General features: G+C 39.0%; 1 protein-coding gene across 2 annotated transcripts; it reads left to right on the forward strand.

Annotated features, from left to right (window-relative positions):
- The first annotated feature begins 212 nt into the window (after positions 1 to 212).
- rhpn2 (rhophilin, Rho GTPase binding protein 2) lies at positions 213 to 25,492 on the forward strand. 2 transcript variants are annotated; one of them, XM_086306403.1, is made up of 15 exons: positions 213 to 428; positions 4,988 to 5,103; positions 8,039 to 8,167; positions 12,655 to 12,730; positions 13,709 to 13,786; positions 14,072 to 14,196; positions 14,974 to 15,140; positions 16,869 to 17,056; positions 17,257 to 17,413; positions 18,981 to 19,100; positions 19,213 to 19,407; positions 19,868 to 19,914; positions 21,313 to 21,459; positions 22,507 to 22,662; positions 23,319 to 25,492. In XM_086306403.1, the coding sequence occupies exons 1-15, from the start codon at positions 363 to 365 to the stop codon at positions 23,583 to 23,585; spliced, it is 2,034 nt and encodes a 677-aa protein (XP_086162529.1). In that variant the 5' UTR covers positions 213 to 362; the 3' UTR covers positions 23,586 to 25,492. The 2 variants fall into 2 exon arrangements, with proteins under 2 accessions (XP_086162529.1, XP_086162441.1); XM_086306315.1 differs by having other exon boundaries at positions 214 to 428; positions 19,868 to 19,944.
- The last annotated feature ends 1,870 nt before the right edge of the window (positions 25,493 to 27,362 follow it).

Here is a 27,362-nt window from a genome sequence, read left to right on the forward strand (position 1 = left end):
TACAAGAGTTAAAAGACCGATATATTTTCTTTTTTTTCTTTTCACTATTACACGCTTACATAACAGCATTTCATCTTATATCTAGCCGTCTCACATAACGCACTCCGTAGAGCCTGAACTAAACAGGTGTCTTCCGCTGAGCTTCTTTTGGGCCGTGAAAGCACCACCCATTCTGTTTGTGTGGGCGGAGCTTCTGGTTTCCTACTGGAAAAATCTCTGACTGAGTGAAGAGAAGTTAGAACAGCAGGCATATTGGTGGTGTAGAGAGGTTCTCACCTGTTGTTAAAAGCTGTTAATTAAAAAAAGAAAAAAAGAAAACATTTTTTTCTCCTCTTGAGGTTCTCGGAGTGCGTGCCTTCAGGATGACGGACGCTCTTTTACCAAATGGCATCAACGACGGCGGCGGAGACAAAAATTATTTCAAAAAGGTGAGTTTTTGTCTCTCGTCCTTCCACTTTGAGAACAAAAGCAGGACACGTATCCCCACAGTAATGTATCCAGCGTATACTGTTAAGTTTAACCTGGAAAAATGGTGACTTAAGGTTAGGCTTGTTGTTGACGTGCTACTGTTTTAACTTATTAAACCGAACGTTTAATAAGGCCTGTGCTAATGTTAAAGACAATTAACATTTCCCAATGAACTCCCCTTTTTATATCCAACTTATTGTTTCCGCTTCCCATTTAAAGAGCAATTAGTTGCTATTTTATTTTTCTTCCATTTTAATTTTTTCCAAAGAAACCAACTAATCATGGTAAATTATTCTTTGGTGTATTAGATGTAATAAAAATCGATAGGTTGATGCTTGATTTCAGTCTTTCGAGTACAAAAAGCTGCTCCTTATCTGTCACCAACAGCCGCAGCAGAAACCACAGCATTGTCAGCTTCAGGTGTCCGTGGGTGGGTGGGTGGGTGTGTGTGTGTGTGTTACACCCAGAATAGCTGTACTTCGTGCACTTGTTGATACTGGGAGCCGCGGCCAAATATCCCACAATCAACATAATCAACTCCCTGTTTGTTGTTAGGGAGGTGTGAGGATGATTGATAGTTAAAAGAATTTGTTGACATTCCTGGTGGACTTTGGTCAGTTTAGCCTTACTGCCGAGGCATGAAACAGGTTGGGTTTGTTTGAAGAAAAAAAAAAAAAGAAGATCATTGTATTTAAGAGAAATTGATAGCCAAGTAAAGCGCAAACCTTTGGTCTTTTTAATGATTGTATCTCACAGTTCCTGGGAGGTAATCTGAATAACCTCATCAGCAGAGTGATGTAAAAGATACATATTTAAATTGGACTTGGTTAAAAATGCACCCCTTGTAGTGTAACTGAGACAGTTTCATGCTGTAAATAGGCTTGTGAATTGTCATGGCACAATAATTGACAAACCCTGCATGAGGACCAGCAGAGAAACCTCTCCAACTGGTTTCACCTTTTCAAGTACCTGGGGTTGTAGCATTTTCCAGAGCGCCTAGTCTGTCCAGTTTGAGGTCATGAGAAAGGCAGCTGGCAGTGAGAGAGTGATTATCTAATGTGTTTTTATTGGCTTGCCTGACTGCCATGCTGTGGTCTGTGTCTCATTCTTCTACATTTACACTGGTATCCACAACTGAAATGTGTTTTTATAGAAAAAGCTTGTTTAGATGGACATCTGAACACAGCCTTTGTTTCTTTCAATCCCACCAAATCCCCTTCTGAACGCTGTCTGGATTTAGGCTCTGTGTTGCACTTCCTCTGTCTATAAAAAGGTCAGTGGGAGCTGGGGTCTGGCACTGCCACAAGACATGATGGGAGACTATAGAGCCTCCAAAATATTATTATTATTATTATTATTATTATTATTATTATTATTATTATAAGGCATTTCAGATATTACAAGCACCTATTTTTTTCATTTTAAGTTCTTTCTTTTAGTTCGGTGTATTTCTGTATTGAACATTCATGTGTTTTACTTTCATGGCCTTGCCATAAAAATGCTTGCACATTTGCTAAAACCACACAATGAGTTCTGTGCCCTCATTTTGTCACGCTGAAGAGATTTGCAATTTGGAAACTTTGGGTCAAATTTTAACTAAGTGAAGTCGAGTCGATCTTTGCCTCCATTTTTGAGCTTCTCTCTCACTCTTGAGTGAAAATGAGTGTAATGATTTACAAGGCCTCACCGGCTCCAGTGGATGCTCCAGGGAGCTGTTGTGGTTCGGGGCTTCCGTCCTAGCCTTCCACCGTTTCACCTCCAGCTGGCTGGTGTCCGACTGTTTGGGCTGCAGAATGGAAAGATGGCAGAACAAAAAGCCGAATAGGCATGTTTCTTCTCCTTATCCTCCTTGGCCAGTGAGAGGATTGACGTAGCATCTGGCCTGAGGGTGTCCTTCAGCCAGACCACAGACACAAATTGACAACATGTGTCCTGGTTCACAAACCAGACAAGCTCAGCTGACTTGGAGGCACACTTAGATTTCCTCAGTAGACTTTTGTATTGGAAAACGACAAATGAGATCAAGCCATAAACAAATATTTACTCATGCAGTAGTTCCCCTGAAATAAATGCATGTCTTTGAATTGAAACAAGAACACACTGTTTGACAGCAGTATGCACACTTGGAATGGATTCAGAGTGAAGAGTCATTTAGGGAAAATACAAGTTTTCAACTTGTCATTATTCATGTCATCATTAAATGATACCGAGCAGGAGCTGTGAGTCTGTTGCTACCAGAACTGGGTCATGGCTGAAGCCTCTCCCTGGCTCGTTGCCAGTCCTAATCAGCACTTGTATAAACCAACTATCCCATGAATTAATGCTCCACATGTTCTTTATGAAGAATCAGTTATATAATACCAGATTGATTTGCTGTTTGATGGATATGGTAATGGACTGCGCTGCCTTTGTGTTTTGCTCTAATGAAGTGTTTTGAACACTTGTAGAGAAAGACTGTTCTGTTCAAGTGTGCCAGTGGGTAGGAGGGGCTCACTTCAGTGTGCGGATCAGTGGGTTAGTAAGGGCAGCAGCAGCATAAGCAGCCAAGTGGTTTAGTTCCATGTGTCACTTAATAGGATGTCAAAAAGTTTTGTAGCATAGTAACAAAGTATACATAGAAAAATGTCCTGCTATGGTTGCTATCATACTTGAGCCACTCCTTTGTCCTGGTACATACTGCTGCTGGTGATGTCACGATTGACGTGACCGGACAAAACGTCTTCAGCCTGCCGTCATTCTACAATTATCTGTTGTGTTTTGCCACACCCTTGATAGTTTCAGTACTCTTCTATTGTGTAGTTAACATGACTTGGTTACTCATTACGCCCTCAGGTGGTTCAACTGTTTGAACAGGATGAACCAAATAACTATGGCAGGCTGGTTTCGAGAGTACATTATACTGTGACTAAAATATTATGCTAAATGTGACTATTGTTGAAGCCACTTGACCTGCAGTGCTGAAATTTGTTCTCAAGACAAATACCTTTGCTTACTCATTTTACAGGAAGTCTCTGAGATCAACATTGACGTGAGACTTAGTTATCTGTAAAATATCTGGCAGGTGTGACAGAGAAGCACGTACATCTATAGCCTTACTTGGAGAAACTGTAATGAATAAGAATATTTAAGCTGTTTTTGTGGCAGACATAACAAAACATCTAATTTCCGGACAGTCTTGTGAACTAATTAAAGTGTTAACAAAGTGTGGGTTCTGTTTTTGTTACAAAATATAACTTTTGCTCAACATCTTATAAGGTGAATTAAGTCAGTTTAGGTAGTGGGAAGGCAGTGAGAGACTGTCACATTATCAGTGAAGAGATGGTGACTGCATTCAAAGCTTTACTACATTACAAAAAGTATTTTTACTCCTAAGTTTATATTAATATTTTAACTTTGGTATTATGCTGTTGTTGCTATGGTGATACTACACATCTCAGGTGTAACTAATTTAGTTTTTTGAGGAGTTTGGCTGTTAGATTCAAAACCTTAATCAGAGGTACAGGGCACAGATCATCTTCAGCTGTTATGTAGATATGTTCATTTGTATTGTACAGTGTAACAGTAATTTAAACATTACTCTGAAATTTTTGGTAAAATTTACTCAGACTGTTTTCTCCCCTGCTGACCATGATTGTGGGAATCCTCCCTGTTATGGAAAAAAAATAAATAATCGAAACTTGTGCCTCATTGTTGACATTTAAAACGGGACAGAGAAATTAAACATATTATCCATTTATTACTTATTACAAAAGAAACTAAAGCTCATTCTTTTGCTGACCTCAGAGTGAGTCAGATCATTTCAGCTTAGATGTCCCATGCTGATCACTGTAATCTAACTAGTTTTACTGTGCTGACTGGTCTCTTCACATCACGTTGTTTTCACTAACCAAAATAAACCACAGACCACACCTCTGCTCTTCAGTGAGTCAGTGAGAATGAATTCCTGGTGCCAGTTTATGTGAGCTGCTGTGAATGACAACCTTTTAACTTATTTAGATTGGTAAGTTTGTGATAAAGTCAAGGATACGTAGTACCGCTATAGTTCATGTGGGTCCATTATGTGTAGTCATGGAAAATGACATCAGGTACCTTAATTGATACACGTAATTACATAATAAGGTGAAGCTTTTTTTCTTACGTCAAAAACTAAAAATGATGTAAAAGCCCTAAAATTTTAACAGAAAGAAAAATGTTGAAACCTTAAGAGTGTCAAGTATTTTATCACATTGAATAAGTAATAATATAATAGATCTTTTATAGTAAATTGAAGCTGAAGTTTTGAACGTGCAGAATCTGCTGGGAAGGCACAAATTTTTTGGTATCAGAAGCTTTGTAGTTGTCCAATTTTTACAGAAGAGCAAAGAGGGAAGCTACTGTTGGCATCCAACAATGTTTCTCTCTAATATGTAAAACTGTTCTATTGTTGCATTATGTTTTTCTGTTTGTTACATTTTTAGAAGATGGGTTTTTTGTTGGGGTTTTTTTTCTTGCTGACTCATTTTTCCTTCCTGTGTTTCAGGGTTGCAACCCATTCGCACAGACTGGACGAAGCAAACTGCAGAACACACGAGCCAGTCTTAACCAGCAGATTATCAAACAGATGAGGATGAGGGCTGGAGCTGAGAATCTGCTCAAGTAAGAGCAAAGTGATACATGCATCCAACTTAATATATGGGTTTACTGTGTGCATGTGTGTGTGTGCTTGAAGTAGATATGTTTTTTTTAAGTAATAGTTGATTCATTCTAAAGTGGAAATATTTAAAGAGGAGAGCAAAGTCTATGATGGGTTTAAGAATCCAAGCACACATGTAGTTTTGCATATGTTACATCATTGTAGCTAGCCTTTGTCACTGCATTGCAGGGAACTGTTGCTGTTGATATGTCTGGCCTCACTTTTGTCTTTCTGTCATGAGCTGTTGTGAATTTATACTGGTAAGAATTGAAATGACACAGGGTAAATGGTAGTCAGAGATAACAATCTCGCAGAGGAGCATTCCTTGTAATCTGAAAACAAAGAGCTTCAGTGACATGTGATTAAGGAGGGTCTACTGAACTCTTTACTTTATGCTTTACTTTTATCCATTTTATTATAGTGATTATAAGAAATCAAGAGAGCAAGATGTGAGAAATTAAGCCTAAAACTTTCCCCAGCTGAGTTTACAACTCTGACAGCCAGGATGTTGTTTAGTGGTATGAATGTCAGAAAGCACCTTGTGATGAAAGGTTGCTTTTCTCTAGAAGAGTGAATCATTGTCTTTCATCACTGTGCTCATGACTGTGATGGCACAAGATAAGAGATCTCTTTCCTTTTGTCTGATAATACTGCTGTACATGGATACCACAGTTATTGCATGGTCTTTAGGTCTGTCTAAGCCTGCCGTCAGCCTCTGAAGTCTGCACATTCCTTTAGTACTTGACATATTCTGACCAGGCAAGGTCGGAGGAAAATGTGTGTGTCTGTATGTGTGTCTCCCTCTGCCAACCCACCTGCAGCCCAGAGAACGGCATGGATTTACTTCTGAGTTATAGGTATTCTCTCTGCTCTATTTTTTTTTAAAGATCTTAAATCATATGCAATCTAACCCAAGGTCTACCTCTGCTCTTCCATCTCAGTGTGTGAGAGTGTGCATATCCTGGCAATCTTATCCCACTAGGACACCCATTATATGCTCTGCCTGCTTTCTTTTCTTCTGCTTTGCTCTGCATTCCTCCCTTTCAGCAAAAGTCAGTCTGGTCAGACTGGTTTTCTTCTATTCTTGTCTCTCTTCTCTTCTCAAAATTAAAACAGCAGAGACCAAGACAAGATAAAAAAAAAAAATCTAAATTTCCAATATTGGAACTTTACAGACCATCCTGCCTGGTCAGTACTGAATGAAGCAACTGTAAACTAGCAGGATAAAGGTATATTAACCTGCTATACAGGCCACTTGGAACAAGGGGTTTAAGGTTATTTTTTTTATTTGAAAGTGTTTTCACATTTGCTTTATAGTTGCAGATGGCAATCATAGCAGCCCTTATTGTACTAAAATGAAAATGTATATGTAAAATTGGTGGAGTCGCCCTTTAAAGCGTTTAGTTATAAAACTCCACCAGCTAGCTGCCCCTAAGGTTAAAATACAGCACACTGCCAATCTGCCAAAAGTGTAAAAAAGCTTTTCCAAAGAAGTGGATAGAGACAACCACAGATGCTGGCATACAGTTGGATTCCCACACACTGCAGGATGATATTAGATATTTAAATGACATATTAATAATAGCCTCTGGGCTAGCAGACATCTGTTCTGTCCAAACCATAGGATCTCTTCCTCCACTACCATGATCTGTTCCCCAGACCAAACTCCTCAGAAGCCCTTCAGCAGGCCAACAGGAAGTGATGCAGGCTGTGGTAGAGTATAAAGTGTGGATTTAAAATCCAGCATGTGGTGACCTTTTTACAATGTGCCTGAACAAAATCCAGACTGCTGGATATTATTAGCTTCATGTCATACAAAGGGAATCCACTGAACCTGACTGTGGTTAATTCTGGTGGGTGGTTATTTTGTACCTGCTTTTTTACCCTTAGGTTAAGCAGGTTTTTTTTCCCCCTCCAACCCCTGCCTTGTAGGACTTCATTACTTGTGACCTTTCATGTCTAAAAAATGCAATCCTCTGTAATTACAGGGTAGAAGGAGATCAGGTGACAGATACGTTCTAAACAGTCTCGAGACTGACAGGTTGTAGGTGACGATGGGTATGTGTGAGTGTCCCATTAATTATGACTGACGGGTAACTCGTTAGGATCCACTGTAAAACGTAGATAAACATAGTGTATGTGTGTGTGTGTTATCTTGTGTCTCCATGAATGCACGTTAATTGCAGGTTGTTTTCACATACTGACAACGTAACATAAATTCTACATAACAAAGGTTCCATCCACTCTGTGCATGCATGTTAGCATTAACAAACATGCAGCGGTATTGGTGCAGGGTTATCTCTGCTATGCAGCAAATGCTCACACCTTATCCATTTGTTTGTTCCAGACTTCCTGCATGAACACACGTATACAAAGCTGTATGCAAATGGAACATTTAGTGCACTGATCCTTCTAACTTAAAAAAATGCGAACTACATTTTAAACATTTAAATGTGTGTAAGTAATGATAATTGTTGCAGAAGCAGATGGTGACATGGAAGTTGATGACTAGTGGGATTCAAAAGGGGTCTCCTTTCTAGGCGTATTTCATTCAGAATGGTTAGGCTTTAAAAGCAGGGAAATCTGAGACTAACGTTTACACACACGTGTCCTTGACCAGATCCTAGGTGACCTCTGTGCAGTCCTATTACAGTAGTGACATGTACATAGTCTGAGACATCTGTCAAGCATGCGTGCCGAAGAGTAGAGCAAGTGTACAGTGGGCCGCAGTGACGCAGATCTGTGGTCCAGAATACCAGAAGAGACACGCTTGTTTTAATAATCAGCTGCAGTGAGGTTTGGCTGAGCCAGAATGGATAATAACAAGGCTGATCTGTTTTTTTTTCCTTCTCCATTTTCCCCTTCAATCTTTCTCTCTCTACAATCACCTGTTTGCAGGGCTACATCCAATAGCAAGGTGAAAGAAATGGTTCTCTTGGAGTTGAGCTACGTTAACTCAAACCTTCAGCTTCTGATGAGCGAGTTGGAAGGTCTCAACAGCTCTGTGGAGGTTTACCAGAACAACCAGTAAGTACAAATGTTTCTCCTCTCTTTTCTACTGCTCCAGTTCAAGGGTTTTAGAATGAAGGAATTGTGAACTTATGACCTTATTATTCTTATGACCTCACATTAGATGGTAGTATTCTTGTGAGTAGCAATTCAGCTGCTGGCAATAGGCTATAATTGCTTACAATTTTCAGAATAATTGTAGTTTTACATTAAGTGCATGTAAGGAGGCTGTGAAATAGATATCATGCTAAAATGTCCACACATCTCCAGGAGCTCAACGCAAAGGATTTTGGTCCCAGTTTTCTTGTGGTGAGGTGACCACTGATCCAACCTCGCGAAGAAAAATTATGAATTACTATTAAAATAGAGATGTAAGACAACAGACACACATTCACAACCTACAAGAGACAGATGGCTCTGGCACGCTTTCAAACGAAAGCCTCTTGATGACAGAGGAGGAAAAGTGGTGACAGTGGTGTTGTTGTTAAACTGGAATATCAGGTTTTGCACAATGCACAGAACAACAAGGAAACACTGAGTTGAATTTGTATGCAAGCCAAGATGATCATCTGGCAAAAAGCATTCTCTCACTCAGTGTGACGGTCAGGTGTGTGTTGTATGGGTGTGTGACAGTGAAAGATTCTAGTATTTTCTTTCCAAATGCACCTGCCATATTTATAAGGTTTGGATAAAAGGAAGTTGATGCATGTTATCATTCTCTCACTCACGTGTAAATGAAACTTTGGCAAGACACAAAGGACTTGATGAGGAAGTGGTGACAGATTTTTATTTGAAGATGCATCTGTTTGTGCTGCAAATAGTACACTTCCTCGTGGCTACGAAGTAACCAAACAAGTTTAAGCCAGTTGTGGGTAAAGAATATTAATTGGGTGACTGAAAGTAATCATGGGGTAGGTTTTATTCCAGAAAGAAATTAAACAACTGTGGAGTCTTCCATTTTGAAAATATGAAGTGTAATCATTATTAAAAAACAAAAACACATAACTGATTTAATTTTGACTGATGAGTTTGTTCCATCGGAAGCTTCGGTGGCATTGTTTTTAGCTCACCCAGTACCTTGCCCACTCCATTCTGACCACTTACGTGTGGTGATCAGTGATACATGCTCATTCTCAAAGAACAGTGTGGCTGGTAGGGTTGATGGTATCAGAATATTTGGGTGTCTTATTAGGATCTCTCAAGACGTTACTGTCAGTGCCTGGAGGTAAATTCATGGTACACAACTCTGTGTGTAAAAACAACAACCCCCCAAACAAACAAACAAAACAACAAACAAAAAAAACATAACTAAAATAAAATAAAATAAGAAAAGAATGCACACCCAGTAGAGGTAGAGTAGTCTATGCTACATATGATTTGTTATTAGGGTTAGCTCTATGTCCTTCCATCCTTGCCCAACAAAATACTGAGCAAATTAACAGGGTTGTTGAGGTGACAAGGTGTAATGCTTCTAATATCCAACTGTGTATTTCCTATTCTAAAAACTGTTGTAACGATTTGTTGAGCTAAAGACCTAGTTAGGGCAGTGTTGTAATTTCTGACATAAATCTGCAGATGACCTTATAAAACCTAAAATGCCAACTCATATTGGCTCCACAGTAAGCCCAGATTAGTTTGTTTGGTCTGCAGAGTCTCAGTGCTGTAAGCACCAGGAGCCTTCAACCTGGTTGTAATAAATTTGGTTTCCTGTCTGCAGGGTACCAGGCAGGGACGACAATGAACTTTGCTCTTAGGAATCTAGGGAGGCAAATATTGAGTGTATTATGTGTTTTACACTTGTGTTGCTTGTGGTAGTTTGTATCTTGCTTAAATGCAAAAAAAAACCCTTCTCTTTGTGAACATCAAGAAAACCTCACGCATCAGCCACTAAGATTATTTAGATCCTCCAAATTCACCAGCTGCCTCTCAGTATAATTGTTAGTCCCAGCGTGATCAGTCTCATGGGATCAGATTCATTAGTGCTGGAACAAACAGCCTCTCTTCAGTCTCCTTATCAGACTATTAGAGAAGCACCTGCTCACGGCACACACAATAGGAAACCTCTGAAACTGTCATTGTGGGTCTGCTTAAAATAAAACCCATTTAGGTCCATAGTGTTCTCATCGTCAACAAGCGCCTTATGCACAGGTGTGTGGGAAGCCTAAACTGGAGAATATTAGATATGTTGAGAAAGTCCTTTCGTGTCATTGCCTAGCAGGTGTCTCATAGGGATGACGCTGTACAGCCACAATGGAGAGTTAGCCTCCTCCTCTCAGCCTGAAATACAACCTCACTCTTAAGTACAGAAACACAACACCTGTCTCCAACAGTCTTTCCCACTAGTCCACTGTCCTTTGTATAGTGTCTTTCTGTGGTTATTTCTTAGATTCAGCTCCTTTGTGGCATGAGGCAATGCATAACACAAAGTGCCATACAGTCTGTGGCCTGATGGCAGTACATGTAATGTACATTTGTTTGTTCTGTTCTCTGAATTGCCCTATTGAGGAAAAAAAAAAATCTGGCTCATCACTGATAGATTATGAAGTAAAAATGAAGCGGACTCACTAGCACTGCTCATTATTTCAATGTATGAGTGTAAATGATTCGTCACACTACCAAAGTGTTGCTGATTTGTCCAGTTCCTTTGTGCAAAGTTCATGAACTTTCCTAGAACATTTCTGAATCAGCAGAATTAAAATGATTACTAATGAAAACAGTAAGATAATATGTCAGCATTGCAGGTCACTGTATTCATTTTTGCTGAGTAAGAGAGACTAATTTGCTCTTGTCTATTGTCCAGAATACACAAAGATATCAGATGCTCAGCTCAGCTGTGACCTCTGACACCAATTGCGAATACTTTAATAATTCAGTAATAAATATCATCAGAGTTTTAGAACTTCAGATAAATTTAGTTAATATTAATAACATCATTTTATGAATTTAACACTTCTGAACACATAAAATCACACGTTTTTAGTTTTATAACATTATTTTAATATACGTTTTCATCTGTCCCTCCTTAAGGGAAGATTAGTATTCATTAACATCATCCGGTTGCTAACAACATATCCAAACTGAGTACACACTGACTTCTTAGCCTCATTGACATGTTCTAGTTAAACGGGTTAAGAGGTCTTCTTAGTCGGTGTATACTAAGAAGTCAGAACAGATTGCAACAGCCTGAAACCTTTTGCTTTAAACGGTTTAAGAAGTGCTTGGCTCTGTGTAGCTAAACCCACAGCTTCCCTTGACTACTTGTTGTCCGTTTCCCACGTGTGTGTGAGGAGCGAGTCTCTGAGAGGCTTGTAAAATTTTCCCTCCAGATTCCCTGTGAAACAGATGCACTCAACCCCCATGGACCCATCTCTGCCAAGCCAGAGAAAAGTCCAGAGTGATCTCATCTACAAGGACTAATGGATTACACTGCAGCCTCTCTCTCTCTCTCTGCCAGTGTTACTGATGAATGAGGTTTTCCTCTGGCACGTCAGCATGCCAGAGGAATGCTGTCTTATCACTGAGTGTTGAACATCTCGTGTAAAGAACAGTATTTTGCAATAACAGTGCACAGTAGTTCACCTCCACTCCTTTTGATGTGAATTTAGAGAAAATCATGTCTCTTATGAGGTCTGAGATTGTTAATTAATCCTTTTAAACATAAATGGTTTTGAGCCTGAAGTTTGTATCAGGCAATTCCAGAAGCGGGTGTTTTTTGTTGTTGTTGTTTTTTAAATACAATTTTTAATAACAGCTCATTATTTTGCTTTGAGGAAAAGAGAGAGTTTAGTTTTTTGTTTTTAATGATGCCTCTGTGATTAGCAGCAGGTTTCTGTCAGGTTATAGTCCCTCAGCGCTGATAACAAGCTGAACTTGCTTTCCATCTGTCACTAACAAGGACCCCCATAAAACCAGAAAATTTCCAAACCATTAAGGTTGTAGCTGACATCAAAACAGTGTGTTTTATGGCAGCCTCTGTTTACTATTTGCCAGGCTGCAATAATCGGAGGTTAAAACCTGCTAGTAGCTAGAAGAAAGACAGACTGAAGCAAAGCTGCAACTCCTGAATAATTAATCAACAGTGAGGGACATGGGAGGCCTCATTCACCTTTAAATCCTAACAGATTTTTCACAACACCATCTGCCTAATCCTTTTGTACAGTACCTCCTATGAAACTAAACTTTCTCAACAACAAAGCTGTCACTAATGGGACTAGTGTGATTTAATATTTACTAATCTAACTGTGTTGACCTCATATACCCACTAAGGCTTGGTGTGCTTTCAAAGGGTGTTTCCTGGATATATATATTCACACAAACCATAGAGACGTCTTTTTAACCATCAATCTGTTGCACTGGTATATTTTCTATTTGTCCTTACTTGTATTGAATATTTTGTCCCTTTTTTAAAAAAATGAAAGGTCCTGCTATCATGTGTTTGCTTTGTTGGGAATTTATATCATATGGATTACACAGATCAGCTACATATTTGTCTTTGTTGCCTTCAGAGATTCTGCCAACATTCCCCTCATTGCTTTGGGCCTGAAGGAAACAAAAGAAGTTGACTTCTCTACTCCATTCAAGGTACAAAAGAAACCTCAAAAGTTTCGACTTGGCATTCTTAAACTGTGTTGTGCTTTCAGAAATGCATACTTGAGTACATGCAAAACACCACTTTTGATCATCAGTTAAACAAAATTGTATTATAATTTCTGTCAAAACAGGAATATAGGTATGGAGCTACAAATAATAATAATAAAAAAAAACTGATATTTGTAGGCAGTATTTTCAGTTTGCATGTTTACATATATATCCTTGAAACTAAGTATCCTTGAATTACGTATTTCAGTCATATTGTCTGTCGCATGTATGTGTTACGTTACTATGTCATGTCACTGAATGTTCATTTAGGACCAGGACATCACCTGATCAGGAAAAAGCTAAAAGTGGGTCACTAGTTATAAAGACAAGTTGAACTCTCGTAAACGGGGTAAGCCCGCTTGTAAATGTCATAGTTGGCACGTTTATGTTGTGTCGCATCCTGTTTCGGATTGTTGACGGGCATGTGAGACGTTTTCTGACAAAGATCTCCGAGCACGTTAATTCTGCTCTACTTCTTGACTGAAATCGTGCCTCAGTTTTCATGACCTGCGGCCTTATTCAAAAAGCTTCCAAGTACAAAGAGTTGCTCTCATGAATAAATTCTAAGAAACCTAAGTTCTCCTGACAGTAAAGGGTGTATTCCAGTAAAGATAAAGGTTATTCATCCATATAAACATTTTCCAGTTAATCCTCCTTAATGGGGGTATTCACAATATGGCTTTAAATTTGATGGAGCCTCTCCTACATGTGGCTGGCTCAGAGAGAAAAGAAATTCTCTCCAGCATACACAACACAGGGTTGTCTTCTTTGTACTATTTAGTGATGGTATGAGAAAAACCACTGTGTAACCAACAGATTGAATGCTTAACTTAAGCTCCTAAATGCTAAAAAGAACTTGTATTTACATGCTGATATTTTTTTTTTTTTTTTTTTTTTTTTTTGTCTTTCTGTCTTTTATAGGACTTTATCTTGGAGCACTATAGTGAAGACGGGAAGACTTTTGAAGATGAGATTGCTGACTTCATGGACCTGCGACAGGTGTGTTTAATATACCCATTATTCATGTCTGTCACGGAAAAAACCATGAAATCCTTTGACTTGAACTTTTATGGGCTGGGTCAACTACAAAAACATATTTCCTGTGCAGTTAGCTGCGGAGTTCACTTCATTTTAGTTTACAGGTAGAGTGAGAGATCATTCTTGACATTTCTGCCACCTACCAAATACACTGGAGATGATAATGATTGAGTAGCACAGAAAACAGATGGTCTTTTGTGTTCGTTCACCACTTGTGAACATGTGCTTTTGTCTTACATATCCTAGGCATGCAGAACACCAAGTCGAAGTGAGGCCGGGGTGGAGCTGCTTGCAAAATACTACAGCCATCTTCCTCTGATAGAGAGCCGATTCTTCTCCCCAACCAGACAGACGGGCATCTTCTTCACATGGTACACTGCAGTCATTTCCTAATTAGCAAAACGGACAAAGCAAGCAGTGCAAATGTCACCTTGTCTTTCTAACCTCTGACAGAAAGGAAACAGGTGAGACTATATCCAGTGACTTCAAAGTAAGCAAAGAGGTGCCATGAACACCTGTGCTTTCCTGAAACCATGTCAGCTGGTGTGACTCGACTGGAAACTTCCTTATGAAATAAATAAAAAGGAAACATTTGACAGCAGTTTTTGGGGTTTTTTTTCCCCTCCTGCTGCTTTTTCGTCATGTATCAAGCCTGGAAGAGAAATCCTGTTTAGAAAGCAAAACAGTAGACGGCTTGAGAGACATATTAACTTATCAGTGATATCAGATGACAAATCCTGTCTTGGATTTTATAAGAATTCCACACTCAAGAGTCACAAAGGAGTCTCAATGAAGTGCAAGCATTCTTTTCAGAGAAGTTTTATTGCGTGTTAGTCATGCTACTTATGTTAGTCATTGCTACTGAATTAAATTGAAAATTCTAGCAAAGATAAATGCACAGATAAAGAGCTCAAAGACTTTAAAGAGCTTTAGCTGTGAAGCAAATTTGAAGCATTTCAAACAAGTGATATAGACAAGAATATGATATACATGCTGTTACATTAAAATGTAACAACACACAAAGTGTGACATAAAGGCTGTTATATTGCTGCTAAAAATATTTTTCACTTCATATTCTTTGGACTGTTTATCTTCATGAGTTTTTTTTTTTTTTTTAACACATTAATGTTGTGTTTACTTTCCTTTAGGTATGACTCCTTCACAGGAGTGCCACTATGTCAACAAAACCTGTCACTAGAGAAGGCCAGTATCCTTTTCAACATGGCCGCCCTCTACTCTCAGTTCGGTACCCGTGCTAATCGACAGACACTAACTGGCCTGGAGGAGGCTGTTTCTTCCTTCCAGAAAGCTGCAGGTATGCAGAGACGTGATGAACTGATGATCTGCAGTCATATTAATTCTCTCTTTTCAGCCTGTGTTAAGGCCAACAGTCAGACTTTTGTTTCTTAAAGTTATGTTTATCTTTGTTCCTCTATAGTCTGAAACACTGCTACCGAAAGCTGAATCTTTGAGTAAAAGGAGCAGATATTTAAAAAGAAAAGAAAAGAAAGCCAAGATGAAAAAATAAATAAATAGTGACAGCAAGAACTTCTTTTAACTGCTGAAAAAGCGCCAGGCACAGGGTTTCATTCAAAGCTAAAGACTTTTTTTTTTCACCCTCGTGCAGTGCTTCTCTGATAACACAGTTCTCAGAAAAGTATTACCACTGCAGTACATTTTTGTTTTTAGAATATTGGCCAGCTTCCACCCTGACTTCTGTTCCGTGACGGAGAATGAATGTAGATGTTTCTTGTCATGTGGCTGAGCTCCAGGAAGCACCAAAAACATGAAGAGACTGTCCAACCCTCAAAGGTTTCAGAATGTTTCGTGATAGATTTATGACTTTGCAGTGTCGGCAGTATTGCTCTATAATTATAGCTCTGGATATTGCTTCAACTATGTTGCTTTGATGGCTTTAATTTAGGCTTGTGTGAAGGAAAACAATTATGTTATTATGAAGAACATTGTGACCAAGAACCTGTAGTAATCCAAGCTGGGAGTTTACAGGCAGGAAAGCTAGGTGTAGCGCAACTGCTGCAGGGCTCTTTAGCCAAGGATGCAAAAGGTGATGTGAATGAGAGAAGCCAGCTACTGTAGGAGTTGCCAAGTCTTTATGCGAATTGTACTGAGGCATTGCTCTGTTATTAAGCTGTCTGCAACTCACTGTTGCCAGGTTTTTATCTGGCAAACAGTAGGCATAAATTCTTAGCTGGAGTGGACATGGCCTTATTTCTTCCAAAGTAACTTGTATCTATTATTGTACGATCTACTGTACAGTGTAAAGCGCCTTGAGGTGACTGTTGTTGTGATTTGGCGCTATATAAATAAAACTGAATTGAATTAATTTAATGTTTATTTCTTTGCTCAGTGTTTAACAGACAGACACAGATATAGTTAATCTTGCTGAAATAATATTAACAGCAAAAAGGCACTGGTCTACCTGTGCACCTTTTAAAACATCTGTCTAAAAGGGTGTCAGTACTTGGGGTTAAAGTACCAGCAGAACCACATCTGTTGTTTTGTGGACTAGCAAAATATATGCTTTCTTTTAATTAAGTAATTGATAAAAAAAAGAGAGAGAGATGGCAGATGCCCAATCTATTAACTATAATATCAAACTTTGACAGTAAATTTTTGACAGTAGAAGTCAAATGTGGGCTAGCCATGATACATAAATACTCATGTTCCAGATATAGCTCATGTCAACCAAATCCCAAACGAGAGGTTCTATTCTGAAATTACCATTATAGCCTTGGAATTACATGACGACTTAGATTACATGAAAGTGGCTTTTGTTATGTAGCTGACCCAGACTTGAGGCTGGAAAAGAGAAAGCAGGCTTTCTCCCTGCAGGCTTCAAAATAGAACCCAAAACTGGAAATTTTCCATGTAGTGTAGGAGTAATTTAGTTTTTTTTTTTTTTTTTTCTTTCTTCTTCTTATTTTCTCAGTTAAGTCTCTGATGATTTAAATAACTAGCACTAATTGTAGTTTCCTTGGACTAATTAGATTTCGACTTGTGCCGACTGCTCTTTCCTGTCCAGGTGTCTTGAATAACCTTAAGGAGACTTTCACCCACACTCCCAGCTACGACATGAGTCCAGCCATGCTCAGTATGCTGATTCGGCTGATGCTTGCTCAGGCTCAGGAGTGCTTGTTTGAGAAGATTGCACTGCCTGGCATCCGAAACCAGTTTTACTCTCTGATGAAAGTTGCACAAGAGGCTGCAAAGGTAAACTTCAGAAAAGCCACACATAGTCCTCACATTATATACAAGTAATACTCTTGTTCTTGCTCCAGACTTACAAAGATCTACTGTACTTAAAGTGAATGTAAAGTGATAATGTCGCCACAGTTCTTTTTATTTTTTGTACCTGTCTTGGTGCTTTTAATGCACTTTTAAATGTAACTCTATCATCCTCTTCCTGCCAGGTCTCAGAAATCTACGATCAAGTCCATCAGTGCATGATCCAGACACCAGTAAAAGACAATGTGCCATTTTTCTGGTCCACCATGTCACAAATTAAAACCAACCACTACCGCTCCATGGCACACTACTTTGTAGCTTCAGCACTGCTGGACCACCAGTGTAAGAAGAGATTCAAATTTTTGATTCAGTGGGATTTGGGAGGAAGTTTTTATTTCTTCATAGATACATATAAAAAAAATGCTGTTGTGTTGTTCTGCTTAGACAACACAAATGTATTCTTTACCTGAAAAAACTGTTTATGTTAAAAGACTGTTAATACATTTCTCCTTTAGTAAGTTTTCATGCGGGTTGTGTGTAGTAGATATTTGGCTCTTGGTTGTTAATGTGTACAGCAGTTCAAGGCTGGATGTAACAGGATTTGGGCTGCCTCTTGAGCTCTCTGGAATATCTGATCTCTTAAAGTGCTGTATGGGCCATTGGGTTGGTCATGTCAGATTACGTCCCTGTACCACAGCCATCTTGGATGCTTTTATATAATGCCTCTTTGGGGATACTCACAAATTGTCTGACACACAAAGAGATCCATGCTTGCAAACACACACACATACATGCACATGCACAGAGATACACACGATTGTAAAGAGTCCCAAAAAAGACAGCAAAAGAGGTCATGATGAGAAGGGAAAGAAAGACAGCTGAGGTGATTTAAAAATAAAAAAAACAAACAAAAAAACCCCAACTGAGTGTAAGTGCTGTATACTTCTGCAGGATTAACAGTTATGTAGACTCTTACTGCTCTTTACATAAATAGATGGGACCAAGTGAGAGAGTGTGAGGGAAAGGAAAGGTGATTTTCTTATCTCCAGCTTTATGTCAACTCCATAATGCAATTTTCTACTGATGTGCACTGTTTCGCTGTATGTTTTTATTCTTTTCCTTTTGTACTTTACATGTACATTTGGAAATGAATAAATCAAAAACAAAATAGAGCAGAGTGGGTGGCTATGGTTCTGAGAGTGGGACGAGACTGAATAAAGGAAACAACGAAACGAAGCAGCTTTGGGTTTGGCAGCTCATTAACAGATTCCTGTGTGAACACGGAGAATAGAGCAATTAACCACTGGACTGTAGAGAGGCCTTGACTACAGAGCAGGGCTGAATTGAGATTGCTGTAGTAAACAGATTAATCACAAACGATTCCAAATAAATTCTCTATACTGTCTCTGCTAAGCAGAAAACTCAGGAAGCTAAAAGATATTTCCGGATGCTTTTGGTTTAATAGATTTAATTAAAACTTTAAAATCCAGTGAACCAGAAAAGGAAGATTGAATTATGGAATATATGAACAAAGATTGCATTTCAAAACTTCTTTTAAAACATTCATTTGCTTGTCCAATTCAGGATTGGGGGCAGGGAACCTATCTAAGCTGTCATAGGGTGAGAGGCAGAATATACCTTGGACAGGTCACCAGTCTTTCACAGGATTAACACATAGAGAACGATAACCATTCACACTCACATTCACACCTACTGTCAACTTTTGACTTTGATCTTTGGACTGTGGAACAAAGCTGGAGTACTGATAGAGAGCATGCAGACCCCACATAATAATCAAAAGCATTATCAATAGCTCTGCTTGTATTTTATGCTTTAAAACGAGAGATATAAAACAGTTTTCCAGTTGCTTAATTTTTTTATTTTTTTCTTTTGCTCTCTGTGTGTTCAGTGGGTCCGGGCGATGATGAGGACAAGCAGGAGAAGACCTTGTCACAGGTGTATGATAGCCTTCCTGAGGGATGCACTGCTCTGGACATCTTAAAGAACAAAGATGAACGTCAGCGGATTGGTAAAATAAGCACAAAACGGAACAAAATAGCTCTGCCTATTCATCTCAGTCCCTCCTTTCCTTTTTATTGTCTTCTTCACTTTTCTTGATGAATTTTTCTCCTCCTCTGCAGGTAAAGCTCACATCCGTCGTGCCATCTTCGGTCATGAGGAGGCTTTGAGGATTTATGGATTGTGTAAGAATACCAACAACTTGGAGGTCCTGCAGGAAATTTTAAAAGCCAGTCACCAGCGCTCAGTCAACAAGCAGAGTGAAAATGAAAATGAAGAAGAGTTCACTGATTATTTGGAGGCCCCAAAAATCATCTGTGAGTTGTTTTTGTTTAGTTTTTAAATAATTTATAATAATAAGAGTTAAAATATATGCAAGGAAACATAAGTTTGTCAATGATTTTAAAGTTCATTTGAGTCTCCAATAAATGTCACTGAGGTGAAAGCTATTCATCCTCTGGTAATCACAGAAACCGAACAGTCACCTTAGTGTCACCACAGCTAACACTTAACACTAACAAAAGGCACTAAAGCGAAGCAAAAACACTGTGTTGATTTGGGAGGACTGTCTCTCAGGAAACTGCTCATAAAAAGGGAGCTGCATTGTCTGCCACACCTGCTGCAGTTAGCTTTGATAAGTGGCATTTATTTCCAAGTAGAGATGATGTAATGTTTATACTGCCAACTCCCTGTCCATCTCTCTTAACAGTTGAAATGTGGTTGTGACGGTAAACATTATAGAGTGATAAATTTATTTTTGTTACTCTCTTTTTATAGCTAAAACAGAACACAAAGCAGAGATGGAATTTCCCGCAGCTGCAAAGGTGAAAGTCATCGACTTTTTCCAGAGGCTGGTACGTGGGTTACTAACGATTTACTCGCACATTTCATACATGGTTGTTGGTCTGGTCTATTCATTAAAGGACATTAAATGCCTCTGGATTTGTGTTTTGTCCTAAAAAGTTTCATTTATTTATTTTATTTTAACACCCAGAGTGTATTTTTTGTTGTTTCTGAATACACCCAACCAAGGATGAGTCTTCTGGAAGCTTTGGCACATGAAAACTCCTCTGATGTGTCCAAACCTTTCTGGACTCATGCAAAACTAACACTAAACATGGACAAAGGTGCTGGTCCTTGCTTTAAGTCTGCTCATGGTTAATGTGGTATTTTAAAGGGAGATGAGAAAATAGAACTTTTTACAGTTCACTGCTTCTGTTGAAGGAAAAATCTCTACTGAAGTTGGTGAATTTACCTTGAGATTGAAGGTTGACTTCATTTTCCTGTAACTCCCAAACTTTTCGCATTCCAAGTGCGGAGTCTTTCATGCTAAATGCATTGAGTAATGTTCCTGTACCTTTCATAAATGGTGGTGGTGAGAGGTAGGGGGGATGGGTGACTAACAAATTTTCTCTCTCTAACCCTGGAATCTTCTGTTCACTTTGTTTGAAAGGGATGTTTAAAAAAGCTGAAATCATTCATAAGGGGGGCCTGGGTCACAGCTGACATTTCCAGTAGTAGGTGAATAAGTACCTGTCTGGTGCCAGTTACAAAAGCAGTCACAGCAGCAAGAACATATTCCCAGAGATATGAAGAGGAATGTGGGACTGAAAAGCTTAATCTGGCACCATCTCGCTGAACAATCAATCTGGTGATTACTAAAGCCAGTGCGATAAGAGTCGTCTTGGTACTAGGTACAACTGAGTGTCAGGATTCAATGGAGGAGAGATTTTCCCAGCAGATAACAAGTGTGTTAGAGACGGGCAGCCTAAATGGAAAGTATTATTGGAAATATCAACTTTCAAGGATGGATGCATAACACCTACAGCATTTTGAGAAGGTTTTCCATGAGTGTCAGTTTGTTCAAAGGATTCACTGCCTTTTTTGCCTAATCATACAGAAAAATGACATCCTTGCTAAAAAATTTTCAGTTGTGTGAAAGGTACCATTAATTCTTCAGTCATATGACTTCCAGCTCCTCTGAATTGAAGTGGTAATACACAAGACTGTAGCCACCGTTCTGGCCCTTTACCTGGCATTTACTGCTACAGTAATATAGCTCAAATATGTGAGTATTAAGGGCTCAAGCCAAGACATTATATTGGATTTTCAGTTTCCCCCGCAGCATTCACTGAAATCAAACTCAACAGGATATTATCTTCTTAAGTCAAGAATACCTGTAGCCTTATTAATCCCAGCATCCACATTCTGTCTCTGCACAGGGCCCGCAGTCAGTCTTCTCGGCCAAGCAGCGGTGGACTGCCCCACGGACAATACGGGTTCGCTCAGATGACAGAGACCTGGGTTTCACACTGAAAGGAGACTCACCGGTTCAGGTGGTTTCACTGGACCCTCTCTGTGCAGCTGCTGTGAGTTAAACTCTGTTTCCTACCACTGAATGAACAGGAGTAGATATACAGGATTTTAGGTGACTGTCAGTGTGGTCCTATGTAACAATCAACATTACATGGTTTATTAACTTTCTATGTAATTCATAATTAATGCATTAGTCCTTTGGAAGTTCCTTTTTTGAAATTACTCTGTTAAATTATGATCACGCACTGGTTGGCATATCTGTTCTCATCTTAATTTTACAAGGTACATTGTTTTTAGAGCACAGGAGAGATATCTTTTGGCCACTTTTGGTGCTCTTGGCAGATTTGATTAAAAATCAGATGCATAGGTTTCTCGATATTAATTACAATCATGACGTAGCTTTGTTTGCTGTGGAAAATCTAACAGCTTGAATTTTCAGTTGTGCTTCCATGCAGAATATCAAATACGTTTCGATCTTATCTACTCAATGAGCCTTTGATTAAATAAAGTCACTCTTGGAAGCCTAAACAGGATTTCAGCCTCAAAGAATGTTTGGAGGCCTTCCCCTCCTCCTGTTTGTCAGCTACTCTGACTACTAATTTAATTAAGAATCAGGGAGTATTTACTCTCTACAAGCCAGCAGTCTGACAGCTCATTAAGAGGTGCTGACAAAGAGCAGACTTTTATTAGGCCCTGCAAGCTATGTAGAGAAACAGATTAGTAGTCTTGCATAAGATAACTAGGTCAGACTATTCATAACTTTAAATACTGCATTAAATAGGATTTTTATTTAGAACTTGCTGGGTCATTAGTGTTTGACCTATCTTAGGTGGACATGGATCACATTATAAGGTAGACACATGTGAAATCATGTTAGTGGAGTGATGAGTTATGCCTTCTGAAAAAAATAAGGCGTAAAAACCCCACCCCCCCAAATAACCCCCACTTTAGACTAAACTTCAGTTGTTTTTCGGCTGATTGTAGCTGCCTCAAGGGAGTCGAAGGAAAGTAGTTCAACATGACTTGTAAATGTTTACTCTTCTACAATATCAGGACATTTCACCCTGTAACTCAATTTTCTTTGTCATGTTTTTTCCCAGGCTGATGGCCTCAAAGAAGGTGACTACATTGTTGCTGTGGGTGACACAGAGTGCAAGTGGATGAGCGTGAGTGACATGATGCGACTTCTGAAGGACATGGATGAGGAGGGGATTGATATCCAGGTGGTCAGCATGATGGACAACAGCACTGCCATGGTATGCAAGGCCCTCGTTTTGTCCAATGTGTTTAGGGAAAGGTTATCAGCAGGTTTGTTTGATTAACAAATGGTGACGGCAGAATTGGTCTTTGTGCAAAGTGATTGCTCAGTCCAGAGTTTTAGATTTCTCCTTGGAGGTATCAGTGTAAATGGTTTATATCATTTCCCATGAGAAACAGGACCTTGACTATGACCTACGTGTGTGTTTAAAACAAATTACTGCTGTGTGAGTTCACCAGCCAAGTAGCCTAAACATGTGGACAAAGAGCTAAAATCATTGAGGTTTAAACTCATCCACAGTGTGGCATGATTTGGAAAGAAACAGTGCCTCAGTGAAATTAAGAAACTATATGAAAGTATGTTAAAAAGTAATGCACTTCTACAAGTATTTAAAAGGTGGTAAACTTCATTAGGTTATGTATTTATTCTGTACTTGTTTTGCAACCCCTCATAACTATTCGCAATAGTTTTTTTTCATGATTTCGGATATTAACAACTGATCAATAACTCATTGACTGATGAAATAATTAGGACTGTTTGGTATGCAGTGTAAAAAAATAAATAATAACTCTGCAAAATCCTGACTGACACTTTTTTTTTTTTTTTTTTTTTTTTTTTTTTTACTAAATGTCATTTTCATTGTCTGTACCATAGCCTACCAAGAGTGCAACCTTCTGTGGAAACTTGCCTAAGACCTACTCCATGATTTGTCTGGCCTATAATGAAGATGACAAGAACTCCAAGTCTCGCAAAGTAGCCAAGAAGTCATCATTCCTCAGCTGGGGTTTAAAGAACAAGATGAAGAGTGCCAGCACCCTCAGCCTTCCCACAGCAGACAAGGCCGGCGCTCTGCCCTGGAATAAACCTTGTCCCACCTTCCCCAGCTCCAGCTCCTACAACAATGACAGTGGCCTCTACTGAGCTAACTGCAGCTGTTACTGTCTGCAGTACGCATATTGAGCCCAGTATACAGTACTGTGCTGTACCTATACTGGACCTGTTTTGTGTACTATCAGTGACCTTTGGTGTTTCCACTGGAATACTAAGCAGCAGTGTATGTAGTATGTTGCTTTGGAAAGTGGCTGTGCCAAATACTGTATATTGGTGGACGTGATGGTATGTGGGTGCTTTCCCAGCACAGTTCTGTATCTGATGCAAGTTGCACTGTACGTCAGACACAATAAAAAAGCATTTAGTGCCATTCCAGTATATGTACAGCACAGTAAAACTGCACTGTCGGAAAAACTAAAACGTATACACACGCACACACACACACGCACAGATCACTGAGACTGGCTTCTTAGTTAAGCTGCGATTTCAGTGTTTTGTTTTTGTTTTTTCTGAAAAACATGCTCCAGACGAATCGAAGAAGAAAACAAAGTGGTGCAAACACACCCAGCCCCAGTTTCTGCTTGACTGAAAGGCAGTGATTTGATTGTGGGTTAAGCACTCCCTTGTTAGTGCCATTGTGTACAGAGCTGTACACAGTGAGCATAGCTGTGCATACTGTATGTGGGAAGGAATCCTCTTATTGCCACAGTTTTGTAGAAATCAGTGGCTGCTGATCAGTTTCGGGATTTAAAATTCATGGATTTTATGGATGTAAATTTAATAAACTATGTTGCAGTATGTTAAACAGTGATTGAGGGAATGCTAATTGTATAGTGGAGGTTTTTTTTTATGTCTGGGAAGAGGGGTGTGATGAATGCAATATTCTATAAGCTGCTAAAAAAAAATCATGTGTACCATGGCTATGTATTACTGTCATTTGTATTTGTGAGACAGTCTTTGAGGACTGTTGTTTCTGCTGAGTGCCGTTCCTGGGACACAGTTTTAAATGCACAAATATTGGTATTTTAAATTTGCTTAATGTACCAGTTATGCCACAGACCAATATGCCTCCAAGTTCCAGAAATACAAGGATGTATCATTTACCCTTGTGATTCATCCTACCCGCTTCCCTAAGAAGAGCATGACCTGTGTTTTATTGATGTGAATTTTGATGTAGTTAAAGTTTATTATGTCTGTAGAAGGGAAGAATGTGGGCAGACTGATGACTTTCCTGCATCACTTGGACAGCCAGTCACCCTACAGTGACTCTGATCAAATCCCACATTTGGGTTTCTACTCTTTATCTACCTGTCTTTATCTTAGTCACAGTCCCTATTTTACTGACACTTTGCCGTGTTGGACTTTCTCTTTATCTACAAAGTAGATTCTTATACACATTTGATAATCAAATTATTTATGTAATAAAAAACACAAATATATATTTACCTGTAAGCTGTAGGTTGTAGAGCTACTTTGTGAATGGTCAAGTTGTGAATGTTGTTTTGCACGCGAGAGTCCTTGGTTTGTTTCTTGAATGAATGTATTTTACTAGCCTTGCTTAATCCATTAGCGAACTTATATATTGCTGCATTTCAATGTTTTAAATTCTAAATGTTTTTAAGCAGTTTCACTGAGAAGACGTAACATTCTTTACTGTTTACCTGTTACTTTCTTTTAAGTGCCATTTATGCTAAATCATGAAGGAAAATGCCTCACCGAGTGTGTAACAAGTCTGTGCAGTGAATGCTTCATATTTTGTTAAGTGTACTAACAGATGCAGAGGATCATCTTTTTTACATCTTTGTGTTCATGTTACAGTGCCTAATAATTCTAAATGCCTTAGTGTATCTGCAGAGGTTTATGGTACCTGGTTTTTCTAAAGCTTTCAGGTTGCCTTTGTTCCTTTCTGTGCTTGGTCCTGCATAGCTCTGTGTTGATAAGTCTTTGTATGAGTTCAAATGACAATAAAAAGGAATAAAACACATGGAAAGATAAAATTCTTTAATTCTGTCTGTGGTTCCAGTTACCAATCAGGTCGGGAATGCGTGGAATGAGTCTTGACCACATACACGCCAAGTCAAGACTCGTGCTTTTAACTATTGAACGTCTAGCCCAGGATCATATGACATCCTAATCCACAGAAACTGAAAAGAAATACCATGTGGTTAAATTTTATTCACAGATTTTCTTCATCTCTGTGATTTTAGTTCCAACATAGCCCTGGAAAGATAAAATTCTCTCCAGCTTTATGTTAATCAGAAAAGTAGATATTGCAGGAACCAATGTGTTGACTTTAGTCACTATTTGTCTACATTTCCTAAGGCAAAGTTGTTTTGTTTGCTTTTTTTAAACTAAGAAGCAGAACAAAACAAAGATTACACTTTTTCCCCATTTATTACAATAACTCTGTTTTTCATGTTGGAAAGTAATAAAAAGGTTAAAATTATACTTATACAATGCTTTTCTAAAGCTGTTCCTTTATGCTTCAAATGACAAAAAACAGGCTAAAGATCTGACTCACACATAGCTGTATTTTATTGAGGAACGTCTCAGTTATTTAATGGCTTTATGGTTGTCTTCTGTATTTGGTTTTGTGTTGATTGGGTGGATTTTATAGTTTGACGTATTTCCTATTGGTGAGGAACTGTAAAGATTGCAATTGGGATACCTATAAACGTAGCCACTGTTATAATATAGTAGATAAATAGTTTGGGAATTTAGACAGAACAAACACAGCAGGCCTTCAGATAGGCGGCTAATACAGGTGGGAGAATGACGTTTTATCTACTTATTCCTACTTGAAAAAAGCCCTGGGCCCTATTTCAGGAAGCCGGTTTAGTGCAAACTTTGAGTAAGTATACCCTGAGTTAACGAAAACTCTGGGTTTTCGGTTTCACAAAGCGAGTTTAGATTAATCCTGAGTGAGTTACTATGACGACACACTCCGTGAAGCTAACCTGCCCCCTAGCAGGTTTACTTCAACTAACCCTGACGTTCTCCGCCTCTTTGTCGGAAACCTGACTGTAGGAAGTGTCAGACATGGCGTGCTCCTTCCTTGAAGAGCCAGTAGATGTTGAAGCCCAAATTCTCCGCAGAGCTCTCCGCCGGGAGAGAGTGATTAGAGCGCGTTCGGACATTTTATCATTTCCTGATGATTTCCTGTGTGAACGTTACCGTTTTTCAGCACAATCTATAATTTATTTGAATAACATCCTCAGGCCTAATATTGCTCATGTGACACATCGCGGACATTCTCTCAGTTCTGTACATATTATTTGTATTGCACTTCGGTTTTTTGCAAACGGGAGCTTTCTGTATAATATTGGTGACGCTGAGCACGTTTCCAAGGCTACCGTCTGTCGGGCAGTCAGGAATGTTACAGTTGCACTGAAACGTCTCCTGTACTCGTTTGTGGTGTTCCCCGGTCATAGACCCACAAGATTTATCAAAGAGGGATGCCACAAAATTGCAGGTATCAGGATGAACAAAACTTAATTCATGATGTGGTGATATTTGAACTACTACTTAAATTTTACATTTATTCTCACGGTTCCCAGGCGTGATTGGCTGTATAGATGGCACTCACATTCCAATCATTGCTCCTTCAGTAAATGAAGGAGACTATGTGAACAGGAAGTCTTTCCACAGCATTAATGTGCAGGTACATAGTTCCCTGTAGCATTTCAAACTAACAAATTATTTCATTATAGTAATGGATGCTAATTTGTGTTCTCTGCACTGTGAAGATCATATATGATGCTGCCAACATTATCACAAATGTGGAAGCCAACTGCTCAGCCTCTGTGAGTGGTGGTGGTGGACGACCTCCACCTGTTTTTCGGGCCTCCGCTTTTTTTTCTAGTGGCT

The sequence above is a fragment of the Aulonocara sp. 'chitande type north' Nkhata Bay genome, linkage group LG1, assembly GCF_057382095.1.
Source record: "Aulonocara sp. 'chitande type north' Nkhata Bay isolate Kocher_YH1m ecotype deep benthic linkage group LG1, A_spYH_male_GT1.1, whole genome shotgun sequence".
In the NCBI taxonomy this organism is placed as follows: Eukaryota; Metazoa; Chordata; class Actinopteri; order Cichliformes; family Cichlidae; genus Aulonocara; species Aulonocara sp. 'chitande type north' Nkhata Bay.